The sequence below is a fragment of the Coenobita brevimanus genome, chromosome 52, assembly GCF_032717465.1.
Source record: "Coenobita brevimanus isolate Jiangsu-jjx chromosome 52, ASM3271746v2, whole genome shotgun sequence".
Lineage (NCBI taxonomy): Eukaryota > Metazoa > Arthropoda > Malacostraca > Decapoda > Coenobitidae > Coenobita > Coenobita brevimanus.
In genome coordinates, this window is record NC_137005.1 from 8,983,427 (window position 1) to 9,000,062 (window position 16,636).

Sequence of the window (16,636 nt, forward strand, 5' to 3'; positions counted from 1 at the left end):
ACAGTAGAGGATCTGCATTTGAATCCATGTCCTGTTTGAATTAATTCTTGGTCAAACCAAGTTATTATTCAGATTAGGAAAGGTCTCTTGGATTCGAGTTCTAAGTAACTCCTCTTGTATTCAACTTTGAAGAGACTTTTTTTTTTTTTTTATTCCCCTGGATGTACACCCTATAAAAAAGAATCGGGACCCCATGAGCTGATGCGTCTTGCAGTGACCACTGATATGCACCAAAACTCAGTTGGGGCTTCAAATTCCTTCGTGCGGTGTGGCATATTGTATCGTGCAGTAAGGGTTCCGATTCTTTTTTAATAGGGTGTACACAAAATAGGTCTCCCTCAGTTTACAAGTGACTGCTGTACAATTGTTCGCTTATACGATCTCAACATTTTAGTGCCTTTTTTTTCCATATGTGATCACCAATTTCATTAATATGATTTCTGCAAACCTTTATAAAGCACTTTTTTTTTTTTTTTTTTTTTTTTTTTTCTTTTTTTTTTTGTGCAGTCACTTATTTTGCTTACAGAGTTGCTATGATCCCTGCGTTCAATGTACAAACAATGATTATCCGAGCTGGTTTCTAGAAATGTAACCTGATCATTTAAGAAACGAGACTGTAAATACCCCCTTCTAGTTTGGGCAGGATATCCTAAGCTGAATAATACTGTCAGGAGATTGCAAGAATAAAATGAAAAACACATCCCTGGGCTGAATGGGTTGACAGGGATGCTTGGGTATTGCAATGTCTTTGGCAGTTTGGGGGAATTGCTGGAAGAGAAGTAAGGTGTGGTGTATTGTGGGTGGGTGAGAATTACAGGCAGCCCTTGGTTATGCCAAGAATGGATACCAGAATATCACTTCTTCCATATAATTGGTACTGTAAATCAGGAAAAATTGGCAAATCAGCTTTATAAGTAACCATGGAAGTTTAATAGCCCATCCATCCATCCATCCATCATTCAATCCTGTGTTGCCCCATGAGGAGTGTAGGAGCCCAGGGCTAGGTGAGTTGGTCCTGACATTTAAGATGAGAGTGACCAGCCTCACTCATCCCTGAATGGCATTGCATGAGCAATAAACCCCAACCACCCCTATATATACTGTATATACAGTATACAGTGGAGTGTAATGCTGTATGGCAGTGAGACCTGGGCAGTGAAGGAGGAAGATATTCGCCGGCTTAGACGTACAGAAATGACAATGATTAGGTGCATGTGCAGTGCGTCCCTGCGTCCAAGGCCTGGAGGGGCTGAATTTACAATGGAAGAGTTGAGAGGTAGGATGGGACTGGAGTGTATTGGTGTTGTGATGAGGAGAGGTAGATTGAGGTGGTTTGGACATGTGGAGAGGATGGGGGATGATAATTGGGTGAGGAAGGTGAGAAGTGTTAATATTGGGGGTGGGGTTATGAGGGGTAGACTGAGAAAGACATGGGACGAGGTCATTAAGTGTGACCTTAGGGTTAAGGGACTGAACAGGGAGGCTGCAATGGATCGTGCAGCGTGGAGAGCCGCCATTAGGTGACCAAGGCCGACACATGCAAGCATGTTGGAGCCTTTTAAAACGAAACGATATATATATATATATTTGTACAGTTATACTGCAGTGGAAAAGTACTGTATATATATTTTTTAAAAAGTCAACATAATGAGACCCTCTTGTACTGTATGTGTGTGTGTATGTATTTATATTTGTATATATGTATGTATTGTAGCATCGAACAGACAACTTTCTGAGGAGCACCACCTTATGCCACAGGCAACAGGCAGTTATTGTGATGTACAAATGATAGGTAGAATAACTGAACTATAAAACAACAACAGCAACAACAACAGTAACAAAAGCTCTTAGGATATATGGTTAGTAGAAGAGAGGACAGGCTAACATTGTGCACGATGCAATCAGGGATGAAAAGTTTGCCTTCTATTCCACAGTTTTTTCACAATTAGGGCAAGTCCATCGCTTTCCTCCCAGATGCATTATATCAAAGAAAATCATCTATCGGAAGAGAAATATGAAGCATCTCTAAGCATAGGAATATCAGCTGTCAGAAGAGAGTGAGGCATGGGAGAGGTGAAATGTTGATTTAAATTTTGTTCCCAAGTGCATCTTCTTCAAAATCTGAGAAGAGGGGTGAGGTATTTCTAGTAAAGGAGCTGTACTGATATTTTTTATTTATTTCTGTAAATTGTGAGTGTCACTTTTTTGTTTTTACATTCCTTTTGTGATACTTGTGCATTATACAGATACTGTATGAATGAAACTTTGTTTTAAAGTTCCATTGATACCTATAAAGCTGATTTGCCAGTTTCCATTAAATTTACAGCACAATTATGTGGAAGAAGTTGTGAATTTTCGGAGCACACATCTGATCTGTAATGACTGTCGGTAGGTGTGGAAGGAAATGATGACAATACTGTTCCTGCTTGCTGGAGATACATGGTCTTTTACAGTAAAGTGAGATTTGCACTAGGTAAAGTTGTGTTGAATAGCCTGTTTTGAGGATATGAACTGAGCCGTGGGTTGAAGCAAGAACAATGTGTTGCAGTAAGATAAAGGTTTTGCACACAGGATAAAGTTTAGGTGGATGTCCTGTTTTGAGGGTAAGAATGGAGTAGTGAGTTGAGGCGAGAATAAAGTTTTACAGTAGGATGAAAGTTGCAGTAAATAAAGTTTAGATGGATGGTCTGATTGAGGTTATGAACTGAGCCATGTGTTGAGGTGAGAATGTGTATCACCCAGCTACTAACCAAATCCTAGGATGTGTGACTTGTGAGAAATGATGAGGTCAAGAACACAGTCAGTCTGGTGATATATACCTGTATATTATTCCTATTCTTGCTACCATCATGCGATTTGATTCAGCTTAGGAGAGATGTTTCACACAGAAGGGATTACACATAGCCTTGGAGAGGGACGCTTTCATGTGGTGGGACTGATAAAACTGGGTGTCCTACCTGTCTGAGTATACAAACATCCCTCGAGTACTTCACTATCCCCTAAAAGAGGGTGATGTATTGTAGAAGGGAAACTTCAGCCTGCAGTCCACTGGTTTACATTTCACATGAACCTGGGGCTACAGTTATTGTTACTACTATTAGCACATTTACTAATAGAGATTCTTTGGAAGTTGAATAATATCTGGTACTGTATCAACAAGAATAAAATACAAAATACTGTACAACATTGGATTGAAGAGTTAATAATACAATTATATTTGTTCTTTTTTTGCTGTCTGGAGTTAATTTTGTTCTGCTCAAGTGAGAATTTTCAAACTGTAGGGGATAGACATAGGCTTCAGTTCAGTATTCATTTGCTTCTAAATTGTTTTCCAAATCTGAGTGAAATGATCTGGTAGCAGGAAGATTAAATAAAAGTGATGTCTGGATGTAGGGATTAAAAAGGGAAGATGATGAGGGGGGAAAATCTGTTAAGGAATTGGATTTTGTTGGATGCTGGTATGATTTATTTTGTTTTTAATTCCTTCATTACAGTGACACCTTTTATATTTTATTCTTGACAGTGCCAAACAATGTTATTCATCAAAGGAGAGATGTGTGATAGTGCAAGGGGCTAAGGAAGACCATTTTTATCACCTTCAAAGTGAGAGGAAGTATAACCATCTTCACTTATAAGTAGTACAGGGGGTGATGTGTTGGAGATGCTTTATGTCACAAATAAATTGTTTAGTGTAACTTTACTATGTTGGAACAAGCCCATTATGGTAGTCAGACCACTGTAGATGTGAGACATAAGCAAGTACATTAGTGCCTCACAAGACCCTCAGCGCACCATTCTTTGTAGTACCTGTAAGTGGAGGCAGTCATACCTACCTTAATCTGTCTGATGACATAATTTTTTATTTTGTTGCACCATGAGATGATTTTATTCAATTTAGAAAGAGGCATCAGGTTGTGAAAGGGTTAATGGAAACCATGTCCAGCTACAAAAGTTCTCTCTTAACAGAATCGTCTGGAGATAATATGAATAAAATAAAGAGTACAACATTGGAGGGAAGAGGTTAAAAAATAGCATTAGCCAGGGAAAATTGAATACTGTATAAGGAAGGAATTAGGGTGCTTGTGCTGTTTACCCACTTAGGCTATGTATAGTAGTATATATGCTTGTGGTTGTCTTCATTATGTAATTAACCAAGGGATTAGCTAAATCAATGAACAGAGTTGTTGGTGCACTCCTGAGTATGCACTTTGAATAATCTGTGTACACAAGGGAATGAGAGATAATTCAGATAGTTTTATTATTTCTTGTTTTTTTACTTATAGCAAGTGTTCACAAATTATCGTTGAAAAAAAAAAAAAATCCTCAGTTGCAAATGTACAGTACATGAAATTTATGGCACATGACAGTAAAAGTTTTGATTTGTGTTTATATTCATGAGGAATCTCATGTGGTCAGATATTGCATATTCAGAGTACGCTGTAATTTACGTAAGTTTTTATGCAATTTACGGAGTGTGATGAAACATCTCTTCATTAAGAGTGCTGTTTGTAACTTTCTGAATAAGCTTAGAATACTTTTTGTTCTTTGTGTCAGAGATGAGAATACTGTTTGAGACAGAAATAATACCTGAGTTGGTAGAAGCAAATGCAAAATAGACATTAACTCCTTTAATCCAGTTATGTAAACTTTATTTTATTTTTGTCATCTTCAGACTCCCGTATCTAATTCTGAAGAAACTGATTGAACTGGAGAGATTAGATATAAAATTCATTTTCCCTGTCACTGCAAGAGCTTTCCAACAGCTGAATAAGATCATTGGAGGTAGCAAGAGTAAACCAGCCAAACACATTACAAGATTGAAGGGGTCAAAGGAAGTAGACATTAGTCTGTTTGGTCATATCATTCATGAAAAATTGGATGACTGGATACAGTAGTGTGACTGTCAGTAGAGTAGGTATATTATGAAAGGTGTGAAAGTATCAGGGGATGGATTGAAGGCTGTTGGCATACTGTGAATGGTGCAAGGGCATTAAGAATATGAAAGGGCCGAGTGTTAGTTTGGCTTGTGTATGGAGGAAGTTAGTATATTCAGTATAGTGAGGGCATACTCAGAAGCTGTTTCTCTTGTCAGCTTTTGTGTGTAGAAGTCAAGGGAATACGAGAGGCGTCCACGGAATGTTTGAAGTGTGTGCTGGCAGAGAGTGGGCATGAAGTGACAGGATACTGTGCGTAGTACCCGTGACACTTCCACCTCAGGGCCGGTGCCAGGGAAGGTAGTGCTCAGGTTGCCCATGTTTGTGACTGTGTAGTGGTTATCATTGCCTGAGGGAAGGCCCAGTTTAGCTAGGATGGCGTTGTGACGGATTAGGATACCCAAACGCACACTCATGGGCTGCAGCTTGAGTGCCATCTTGGTTTGTGTCAAGTGGTAGTTGAGGAGACTGTGCACTAGCCTTGTGTATTCCCAGAAGGCATCTAAGTCCTCTTCTTCAGTAGGGAAACTCAAGTCCAATAGAGAAATGTGACAGCCAAAAGCATTATTACGTTGTTCCTTTGGCCAGTATCTACGCATGTTGATGGCCTGCTGTGAGCAAAGGTATGTTAGTCCCACATTTTTATTCTTTTCCAGCATCATAGTGTATAGGGCAAGGTTGGCAGCTGCTGTGAATGCAGAGTTTAGTGTGACACCTTCCATTTTGCAACGTTTTAGGAGGTTGCTGGTAGTGATTTCATTCAGTTCATGCTGCAGCAAGTGTGTACCTGCATGTCTCTCTCTTGGCATACGGTAATAGCTGGTGAAATTCCACACTGGATAACTGAATGTCAGAAGAATGGTGTAAGCACGTCTCAGGAACACACCCATATAAAACCATATTGATGCTGCTTGCTCACCAAGACGATCCTGTAGAGGCATAGCAAAGGTTCCTTCCTGACAAAGGTCAACAGTATTACCTTGACACAGGTCATTTAGAACTTTCAAAAACACTTGACAGAATTTCATGTTTGTGCTTCCATCACTTACATTGTGGTGAAAACCAAAAATACAGACATATTTGTACTTCACATTATGATTGGTGTCTGTCACATACTGGTCATGTTCACCAAGCGTTACAAAGCGTGCAAACCAAAGAGGTCCCTCTAGCATATTGTAGCGGCACTGCAACAACTCCTGTACTGTTTCTTCTACATTGTCAGAGGTCATCTCCTCGACATCCACCACCTCCCGTGTCATCTCTCGCCACCAGACATCACCTCGATGGTACCCGAGATGCATTCGTAGGTTCGGCATTTTTCTGTAAAGAAACAGTACGGGAAGATATGATTCTTCTTTAAAAGTCTTGTTTTTGTTAGTCACATTTAGGAGAATTTGAAGCAATAAATATACATACACACATCTAAGACTAGGGAGTGCAGTATATCCATTGAATGGCCGCCATATCCCTAATCCTGTTATAAAGTTAATTCACATTTGCACTCAAACTTGGGAAGGGGCAAGAGAATACTGTATTACAATACAGTCTTGGCTAATTTTTGAACTGTGGAGGTTTTAACATTTGTACTGTGCTTTCCACACACTGCAACTACACCAGTATTGAGCACAGTGGTAAAGGAATGTGTGGTGTTCCTGTTATCAGAACTATAAGTAAGAGTACAGCATCAGATATATATAATGAACAGTAGACAGTTGTCATGGCTGGAAGTGACATTACACTGATTCATTGGCATGGAAAGGGGGAGTCCCAAATGTTACGCTTCTTAAAAATTTAATCAAATATCCAATCGAGTTATGTTTCAGTAGACAAAGCATACCATTTAAAAGTACCTGTAGAGTACTTTAAATGATTTTCTTACTGTAATGTACTGAATGTAGGCTTCATATGTATGGTACTGTCATGTGGGAGTGAACGTTCTCAGAATAGTTTGTGGGCATGAAAGTACAGTAAGTGAGCATTTCCTTCATAGTACAGTAGTAACATTGGAATATATGATCTTTTGAAAAGGCATGGATATAAAATGTCTGAAGCAAGTTTAGATGCTCTTTGGTGGCTTGTTTTTAATCAGCATGACAACATCATTGATGATCCCTGTATTGGTCACCCCACAATTTCAGTAACTGATTTAATTATTGTGCATGTGGGATGTACTCTTCTTTGAGAAGTGGTATGTTGTGAAGTTTGGAAGTAATAGTTAAAAAGAAAAGAAATTACACTGAGATGCCAGCATAACACAAGTGCTATACTGTTTTTAGTTAATTTGGCCTAACATTGCCATCTCACCATCATGCATACTGGACTGTAACAATGGATTACTGCTAGAATATTGTGGTAGTCATTATTATTATTATTTATTTTTTTTTTACTGTAGAAAAGGCCAAGATTCTTTTATTTTTTATTATTAATATTAATATTATTATTATTATTATTATTTATTTTTATTTTTTGATAGGTAGCAGGTACCAAAGGTTGGAAACCTGTAAGTGTTCCCAGAACAACAGTGTTAAAGAAAATGGCACAATATGGCTTCCAGGATAGCATCAAGCTACTTTATAAATGCTGGCAAAAGTGCATTATAGCCTTAGGTCCTTTTGTTCTTTAAAGAAATATTTGCATAAGCATAAACAGATAGACAAAAGAGTAAGTAAAGGAGCATTGAGGTATTGATGTGGATATGACTAAAAGTGTTAAGAGAAATGTTCAGATGGTCTGGCCACATTAAGAGGCTAGAGAATGAGAGATTGACTAGGAGGGTGTATGTGAGTGAGATGGAGGGGAAGAGGGGGTGACATAAACCAAGAATGAGGTGGTGGGATGGAGTAGAGAGTTTAAAGTGTGAGGCTATAGGTAGATGAGCATTACAAACAGTAGGCTACTGTACTTTATATACTTGACCATACTTTATTATTCATGTGAGTTTGAAGTGATACCTGGCAGAGCAGTAGTTATACTGGCTAACCCAGTGGCATGGTGCCCTTACCAGGAGGTAGCTTGCCTTGAGAAAGTTGGTCCCCAGGTTAAAGTCCTACCTAGGTCATGATGAGGCAGTGCCTGGACTTGTACAAGGTCTCTCACCAGCCCTCATTGACCCATTGGGGTAGGCTGGATCAACATTTGAAGACACCAACTAGTTAGTGGTCTGGATGTGTTTCACAGAATTCCCTCTCACCCCTTCCCCCCCTCCCCCCCTCAAATAAAGAAGACTCTTAATGTCTTTGGGAATGTGTGGGAATTGTCACTTGTTACTTACCAGAAGCAAGGTGACACCTGCATCATGGTGTTGTGTTTCCCATGCATGGATATATGATATTTGTAGGAGCTTAACATTGTGCCTCCAGGGTATGAGTTTTGATGGTAAGAGGGTTTATAATCCACTGACACAGTATCAGTAATGTATGTCAGTGTTGGTGCTGGAAGGGGATGCTTTCATTTAGTGGCACCATTATGACCTGTCAGTGTAGTCGTCAGGTAATACAAATGCCCTTCAATCCCTTCCCTGTCCCATCAAAGAAGGTGGATGGACTGCAGAAGAAGAGTATCTTTGGCCTGCAGTCCACTGGTTAATGTTCAGTTGAGTTTAGAGTTGCAGCTACAACTACTACTTATATAAGTGTCAAACCTCTTTAGAGTTGCCTTTTTGCTTCTGTGTGTGTGTGTGTGTGTGTGTGTGTGTGTGTGTGTGTGTGTGTGTGTGTGTGTGTGTGTGTGTGTGTGTGTGTGTGTGTGTGTGTGTGTTGTACACACATGTGCATGTTTTTACAGTGCTGAGTGTCTCCAGTTCCTGTCTGTTTCTAGCTTGACCATAAGAGTGCAGTGCACTTGTTTTTATTCCTTGTAATCTTCACCCATGCCATTTTTTTTTTATTTGAGCTGACATGGAGGGGTCCTTGGGGGTTAAAGCAAGAATAGCACATTTATAATATTCATTTTCCCGTATTCTTCATATTTGTTCAGTTCTTTTGGTGTTCTTGTATCTCATTTTCTTTCTGTATAATCTTAAGATAGTCTGTCGATACTTGTTGGATATAACAAATTTGGAGTGGTACATGGGTCGTTTTTCCACAGTGCTCTTTTCTTCCTTTTTACCATTATTTTGCAGATGTCATTAGATTCCATGGGGCTCAATAGTGTGTGTTTATGCCGTGTGGTCCCTGCTGCTGATGTGTTTTTCTGGTGCATTATCTTCATCACCTCACATGTATCCACTCATCTTTAGTACTGTGGTAAAGCTCAGAGAGTCAGTTAGAGCAACACAGTGTGTAGGACAGTCAGCATTACACTTGTTGGTATATGTCTTTCCTGGCATGATCCTCCTCCCCTCCCCCTGTTTTTGTTTTTGTTTTTTTTTATTGCCTGAATATGATGTCTTCCCCTTGCCAACATACTGTAGCAGCTGTTTGGGACACTGTTTTCCCTAGTTTACACTATCAGTGTGATGGGGCTTAAAAGTCCCATTTCCTTCCTTACCATGCTATTACATACAGGTACACTCTTTATGGTAGCTTAAATGGCCAACCTGCGCTTGCCCAGCTGGTGGAGTGTTGTGCCTGCTTTCCCCTCACTCTGCTCAGAGAAACATGACTCCTTCCCATAAACTATTGCTGGCATAGCATTGCAGTTTTTGTTCCACTCACTGTCAAACACTCAACTGACCAAGTTTGGACTAACGTGGACATGGTCACTCTTCACCACCACAGTTGCTTGCTAACCTAGTCTAGCGCCAGTATGTAACAGCTTGATTCCAGCCTTTTTGTCCTGGGATGCCATCTCAGTGTGTAAATGATTAAATCTTGGGCTGAGATCACCACTGTGGTGGTTCTAAGCATTTTTCGTACTGGTTTGACTCCTACTATTTTAATACTTTTGATCAGGTACATGCTGTACTATAATCAAATGTTCCCCTCTCTTCCCAGCAAGATAGAGGGAGTAAAAACAGTCCAGGGAAAAATTGTCTTAATACTGAGATAGAACTGGCTATATTTATAACCTCCGAGTACCAGAAGTTTTATCGGAGATTAGTAAATTCACCTAGAGATACTGTATCAGCAAATAATATAGTCTTTGGTTGAAAGGGTTTAGTACCTGTAGATATTACCTGAACATGAGAACAGTTGCCTGTTTTATGAGGCTGAACTGGATTGGTGAGCGTGACTCCAGCCAAAGGGCGTACACAGTGGTCATGCAGCCGTAGTCATGCGAGAGTGTCATGAATCTCTCAGCATACCCCAGTGGCCTTACCCACTGCCCCGCATGCTTACTGTTGTTGAGTTCGGGGTTGATGGGGCTAAAAATTGGGGGCTTTGTGGATGTGGTAGGGATTGGAGTTGGGGTCTTTGTGGTGGGGCTCAAAGTTAGGGGTTTTGTTGTAGGTGTGATAGGGCATGGTATTGGGGTCTTTGAGAATGTGATGGAGTTCGAATTTAGGGTGTTTGTGGGTGTGGAGGGGCTTGAATTTTGAGCCTTTGTGGTGGGGCTTGAACTAAGCGTCTTAGCAGTGGGTGCACTGGAGCACGAGCATGAGGTCTTTGTGATGTGTGTAGTGGGGCTGGAACTAGAGGTCTTTGTGGTGGGTGGAACAGGGGTGTCATCAAAGATCAGCCCAGTCGAGTTGGTGTAGGCATGGATTTTGTGCTTAGCGGTGGAGATGTAGGCAAGGGGCGAGGTGATGGTGGGTGCTCCTGTGGTCTTGCCTGAACCCGTACGCAGCTGCCCTCCTGCGTCCACCACCACACCTGCAACGCAACACATGTCTTAGTTGTCTTGGATGATGTATTTCCTCTGCCTGTGCCTGTTGTTTACGTTAAAGCTGAGAGAGAGGGGGGGGGGATGCTGTATTTTCCGGCATACTTGTACTTCTAAAACACTTCTTAATCATCTTTGCTTAAACATTTCCTCAGCCTGTGCTTGTCATTTACTTTATGTTATACCTGTGTGTGTGTGTGTGTGTGTGTGTGTGTGTGTGTGTGTGTGTGTGTGTGTTGCGTGTGTGTGTGTATTTAGGCTCAACTGTTTTTTTTTTTTTTTTTGGGGGGGGAGAGGGGTAGCAAGACGATTTTATTCAGTTGGGAGTGAGTCATAGGAGCTTAAGAGTGTTAATCTAGTCCGGCATGACCTTCTCAGATAGGGGCCATTCGCTTTTAACACAACACCAGCACAGTGATTCAGCTACTTTCGTGGTTGTTAATCCACCGTGATATTTCAGGTCAGGGCTTGACATTTGTGACCAATAAGTAAGTGATTTTCCTTCGCCCTGACATCAAAAAGGTTCACTGCGAGATTACAAAGCTGGATAGATTGAGTATTCATTTTCATATTCGTCTGGTTAATATTAAACGTTTATTTTAAAAAGGTTCACTTCGAAACCACAGCATGTGTCTTGGCCGAATGTATTGGTTATACATTTTTACAGTTGTCTGGTTAATGTCAGACGTTTATATTCGTCCTTAGAAGTCAGAGTATGATTGTGTATTGAGTCAGGCAGTAATTTCCCGCAATAAAAACGATTTATCTCTTACCAGTTTTCCGTCCGTGCATTTTGTGGTATTTTAAAAAGTGCACTCACTTCGTCCAAGTCAAAAGTGAGCAGGTTGTAATTAGCCAGCTGAGTGACATGAAGGTGAGAGGGGAGAGGAGGGAAGTGGCCTCTCTTTTTCTCGCTCTTCTGTATCTTTCTCCATGCTATTGCTTGGAGAGAGAGAGAGAGAGAGAGAGTCCTTTTGTTTAGGCCACCTCTAACAAGATGTGGTGTCAAGCAGTAGACAGACAGACAGACAAATTGACAGAAAGAACACATCCCGTATAAATTTCACAACAACCAAATGCAGTCCCACAGTAAATCAAGGTAGCAAAGACTGAGAGAGTAAAGTACAGATGCAAAGTAGAGTCAATGCAAAGCGAAGTGAAATCCGGTACGGCGATTATAAACCACAACGTCCCTCATAATAGAAACCCCCCCTTTTTTTTTTTCTATAACGTATTGGCCTTTTACACTACATTTAATCATTCCCTACTTTTATTTATTTTTTCACTGCTATATCTCAGCCTGTCTGTGGTGTCTTATCCTTGTTTTATTTGTGTTTTTCCCTTTTCTTGTCATAGTCTTTTCCTCCTCTCCCGTTTCTGTGCCGTTGCATGTCTTGTATATTTGCTTTAAATTAGTGCCGTAAGGTTTTTGTTACCTGGTGCTTGGATTTCGTTATTCATTTCAATTCCTTCATAAAAGTTGCATGATTAAAACAATACGAAACGACTCAGCATATCCAGATTGCAGACCGAGGGCGGTATTCCCTGGCAGTTAGGAAGCTTACTGATTTTGCTCCTTTACTGTATTCTTGTGGGTTATTCATGCAATTTGTGTCGACATTAAAAAGATATGATAAACAAAAAAAGAAGAAGAAAATCTTATGGGTAGGATGGAAAATAAATGGTTAAGTAAGAGGTGCTAGGGAACTTCCTAACCCGAGGAGATAAGGGTTTGAGAGAGTAAAACTTTGATGCCAGGTGGAGTGAACCGTGTAATTCCAAACCAGTAATTTTAAACCACAGTCACAATTTTCCTTTGATAACTTACAGGATAATATTTACATGATAATACAGTACCGCAACGCAAAGCAAAAAGCCATTCAAATAAAGTCTAGATGGAAAATGTCGTGAATTGCAATATTATAATGCCAAACCATGATCATTGCACCTCCTACAAATTGCATGATAACCAAATGCAGTCCCGCACGACCAAGGGATTGATTGCACCTCAGGGTTGCAGAGATTGAAGTAGTAATAATGTAGGTCTTAAGTAAGGTCGTAGCGGCAGAGGCCATGTTCGTCTTCATATCCAGTTTGGAGGAATGTGAGAGGGGTGCAAAAACTATCTATCTGTCTATTGCCAAACGCCATAATCCCGTAAGGGGTGGCCATTTGACTTTGAGTTATTTGTTTTACGGGGAGGGGCACTAACCCTCCACCAACCCACTTGTTGACACGTAGGGAGCACGTATAGTTTGGTTATATGGTTACCACCCTGCGGTGCAAAAACGAGGGAAAAAAAAAAAGGAAAAAGGAACAGTCTTTGGTAACACGAAGTAAAAAAAAAAAAAAAAAGCAAAAAGTAGGCCGTCTGTTCGTTGGCATAATTACCAGAGTCCTCAGCACCTGTTTCTTACCGATTTATTTTTATCACACCTTAATATTTTCATGTACGTTGTTTCTGTGTTTGTATCCCTTCCCAGTGGCTTGTAAAATCGTCTGGCTTATAGATGGAGCGAAATAGGCAAATCTTCAGCGTGGTAATGTTAAAAGGTCATGGAGGTACTGCCTTAACCCCAACACAGTACAAGGTTGCCAGTGGAGAGCACATTTGTCTGGCGGTCGCTGCTGGGGTGGCTGTGATTGAAAGTGTGCTGAGAATTACTTTGAAATACTTTTGAAATACTTTTTGTAATTGAAAATGTTAAGAGAAATGCTTTGAAATGTTTGGGTCTTGTAGGGAGGATGGAGAATGAGAAACTGACTAGAAGAGGATGAGAGACTGACTAGAAGAGGATGGAGAGTGAGACTGACTAGAAGTGGATGGAGAATGAGAAAATGACTGGAAGAGGATGGTGAATGAGAAACTGACTAGAAGAGGATGGAGAATGAGAGACTGACAAGAAGAGGATGGAGAATGAGACTGACTAGATATGGATTGAGAATGAGAGACTGACCAGAAGAGGATGGGGAATGAGAGACTGACTAGAAGAGGATAGAGAATGAGAGACTGACTAGAAGTGGATTGAGAATGAGAGCCTGACTAGAAGAGAAAGGAGAAAGAGCATATGTGAGTGAGGTTGAAGAGGAGAGCAAGAGAGGGAGACCAAGGATGAGATGGAGGGATGGAGTGCAGATATACGAACGAGAGAGGAGGGTGTGAACTGGAGAGAATGAGAGACTGACTAGAAGAGTGTATGTGAGTGAGGTGGAGGGGGAGACCAAGAGAGAGGGTGTGTCTGTAAGTTGGAGGAAGGGCAGTCAAATGGCAGAGGACGGCGACATGGAGGCGATTTGTCTGTGGCCACCTCTGATGGGAATAAGACGTCTGACAAAGATAGATAGATAGCTGAAGTAAAAGCTAGTCCATTCACCGTAACTTGCCCCAGATTTTCGTCCCTTTCCAACCTATTTCCTTTAGCTCAGTGGCATAATAAGACAATACTATCGCTCTGCATCCTTTCCATAGCACTTCATCGTGATTAGCGTCATATTGTAGTGCCAGTCTTATATTATAGCCCAGCCCTTAAGATAGAGGTGTTAGCTTTACGTCTAGTTGAAGTGAATGGACTATAGATATGTAGACAGCCTGACTTTAAGACCTAATATCTACCTACTCTTTCTTACTGACGACAGGAGAGTGCTAAGGTGTTAGTGAACGGAATAATTCGGTGAAGGAAAGACGTTAAGAACTGAAGTGAACGATAGGGAGAGGCAGGAGGTGTCTGGGGCCCGTATTCTGGTAGAGGTAGGAGGATCCCTAGCACCTCTTCCTTAGCGATTTATTTTCCAGACTGCCCATCAACATCCTCAGTTTTCTTTCTTATATCTTTTTAATATCAACGTAGATTGCATAAATGACACACGAGAATATATTAACGAAGCAGAATCAGAAATAAATCGGTGAGGAAGAGGTGTTAGTTGAATGATACAGTATAATGACGGAGCAGAATCAGAAATAAATTGGTAAGGAAGAGGTGTTCAGTAAGCTTTCTGGCAGCACTTTCATTTGTGTATGCATTAGTGGGCTGATCTCACCCTCACCCCCTTTTACCCCTCCCTCACCACACCACAACATCCCCCTCTCACACCACCCATCACGGCCACACCACATTACTTCACTCACACCACACCATCTCTCTCTCTCTCTCTCTCTCTCTCTCTCTCTCTCTCTTTCCATTTATAACCGAAGACTTGACCATTTTAGATTACCATTACCCATTCAGTACGAGGACGTTTTATCAGTTGTTAAGGCAAACCGTAATGATTGAGTTTTTCAGTAGTACGAACATAACCTGTGGCAGAACAGAGGAGACGTTAGCCGAGGAAGAGATGACGGGAAGTATCCCGTGTTAATGAAAGTATTGGTGAAGGGAAAAGTCGCAGGGAGATTAGAGGATAGGACAGGTGTATGGAGGTGAAAGAGAGGTTAGTAGTAGTAGTAAATGGTGGTATGTGTTGCTTTGGAGGGTGGGAAGAGATACAAGACACAGACAGTGAAAGGGAAAATGGTGGTAGTAGGCAGTGGTATGATGTAGGTTAGGAGGGTAGGAGAGAGGCAAGGCACAGACGATGGAGAGAAGATGGTGGCAGCAGACAGTGGATTGGTGTAGGTTAGGAGGGTAGGACAGAAGCGAGGCACACAGTGAAACAGATGATAGGGGTAGCAGACTGTGGCATGGTGTTGGTTAGGGGGGTAGGACGGATGGTGGAGACAGATGGTGAAAGAGAAGGTGGTAGTAGACAGTAGTATTGTGTAGGGTGGGTTATTTGACTTGCAAACGGGCGTTACTTTTTGAGGGTTCGCTTCACAAACTCAGTGGCAGTTGGGGGATTCAGACTCACGACAGTGCATCCTCCGAGCTGAGGCCAGTACCATGCCGACCAAGCCACTGCGCAGCCTAAAATTCAAGACTTTCAGCACAGCACAGCGCCCTCTGACCCTCGGCTATTTTGGCAGGAAACCTGCGTCTCAACATTTCTCGTGAAAGTATTGGCGTAGCTGCGGCCTGAAGGGCGTTGCTGTTCTTGGTTATGCTCACCTACTGGCCTTATGATCCTCACTATCACGACATAGACATTCCTTCAGCATAACCCTACCACAAGGGCTCTGGGAGCGTTCGGTTGAAGTGGCAGGTTTCAGGCAGTCCACTGAGAACATGTAGATGACGCTGGGATACCAAGAAAAAGAAGAGAATTAAGAAGAAAAAAGAAGAAGACGATGATGATTTTACACAACGAACATTATTGCCACCTTCCTAAATGAAATCGCTTGGAGACAGGAAATTTATTTTAAAAAGATTTTCCATGAAAGTGAAGGCCATTGCTGCTTTTGCCTCATCTCACCCACCTGCTATACAATTTATCCCTTGCGGTCAAAATAACATTGCTTGGAAATAGCAAGATTGTGATAGAAAAACTTGACGAGTGTAACCTTCGTGCTGTGAGAATGAAGGTTGTTGTTCTCACCCAGTGTTGTCCGAGATTAATGTCTTGCTGACTTCCGAGCACACGGAGGTCATGGACGTCATTTTTCTCGATGCGTCATTATCAAAGAATTTCACGTATGACAAATGACAAATCTCTCTCAGCTTAGGAACAATATCATTTACGGACAGAAAAACATAAAGCTTTCTCTTCTGAGGTATATTACCAAAGGACCTCGTCTAGGGGCAGACAGACATTATAAGACTTTCTCAGCCTAGGAATATTAGCCGAGAGAGGAAAGGGATAAGTAAAGACGTAAAATATTAGGCGAATGTTTGTATTTATGGGTAGGGAAATATACCAGGCTTCTCCCGGCTAAGGAATATTAACAAACCGAGGAAAGAGACAAGTAGGTGAGGTGAAATATCAAGCGAACTTTCGTATCTGTGGGCAGAGGAACTTACCAGACCTCTCTCAGTTTTGGAATATTACCCAGTAGAGGAGGGTGAGAA

General features: G+C 41.2%; 1 protein-coding gene across 1 annotated transcript; it reads right to left on the minus strand.

The window, feature by feature from the left end:
• Positions 1 to 5,014: 5,014 nt before the first annotated feature.
• LOC145400450 (uncharacterized) lies at positions 5,015 to 16,228 on the minus strand. The gene is made up of 4 exons (XM_080272964.1): positions 16,167 to 16,228; positions 15,744 to 15,868; positions 10,051 to 10,687; positions 5,015 to 6,254 (listed from the first exon to the last, which is right to left on the minus strand). Exons 1-4 carry the CDS (start codon positions 16,226 to 16,228, stop codon positions 5,015 to 5,017), a joined length of 2,064 nt encoding a protein of 687 aa, XP_080129090.1.
• Between the last annotated feature and the right edge of the window lie 408 nt (positions 16,229 to 16,636).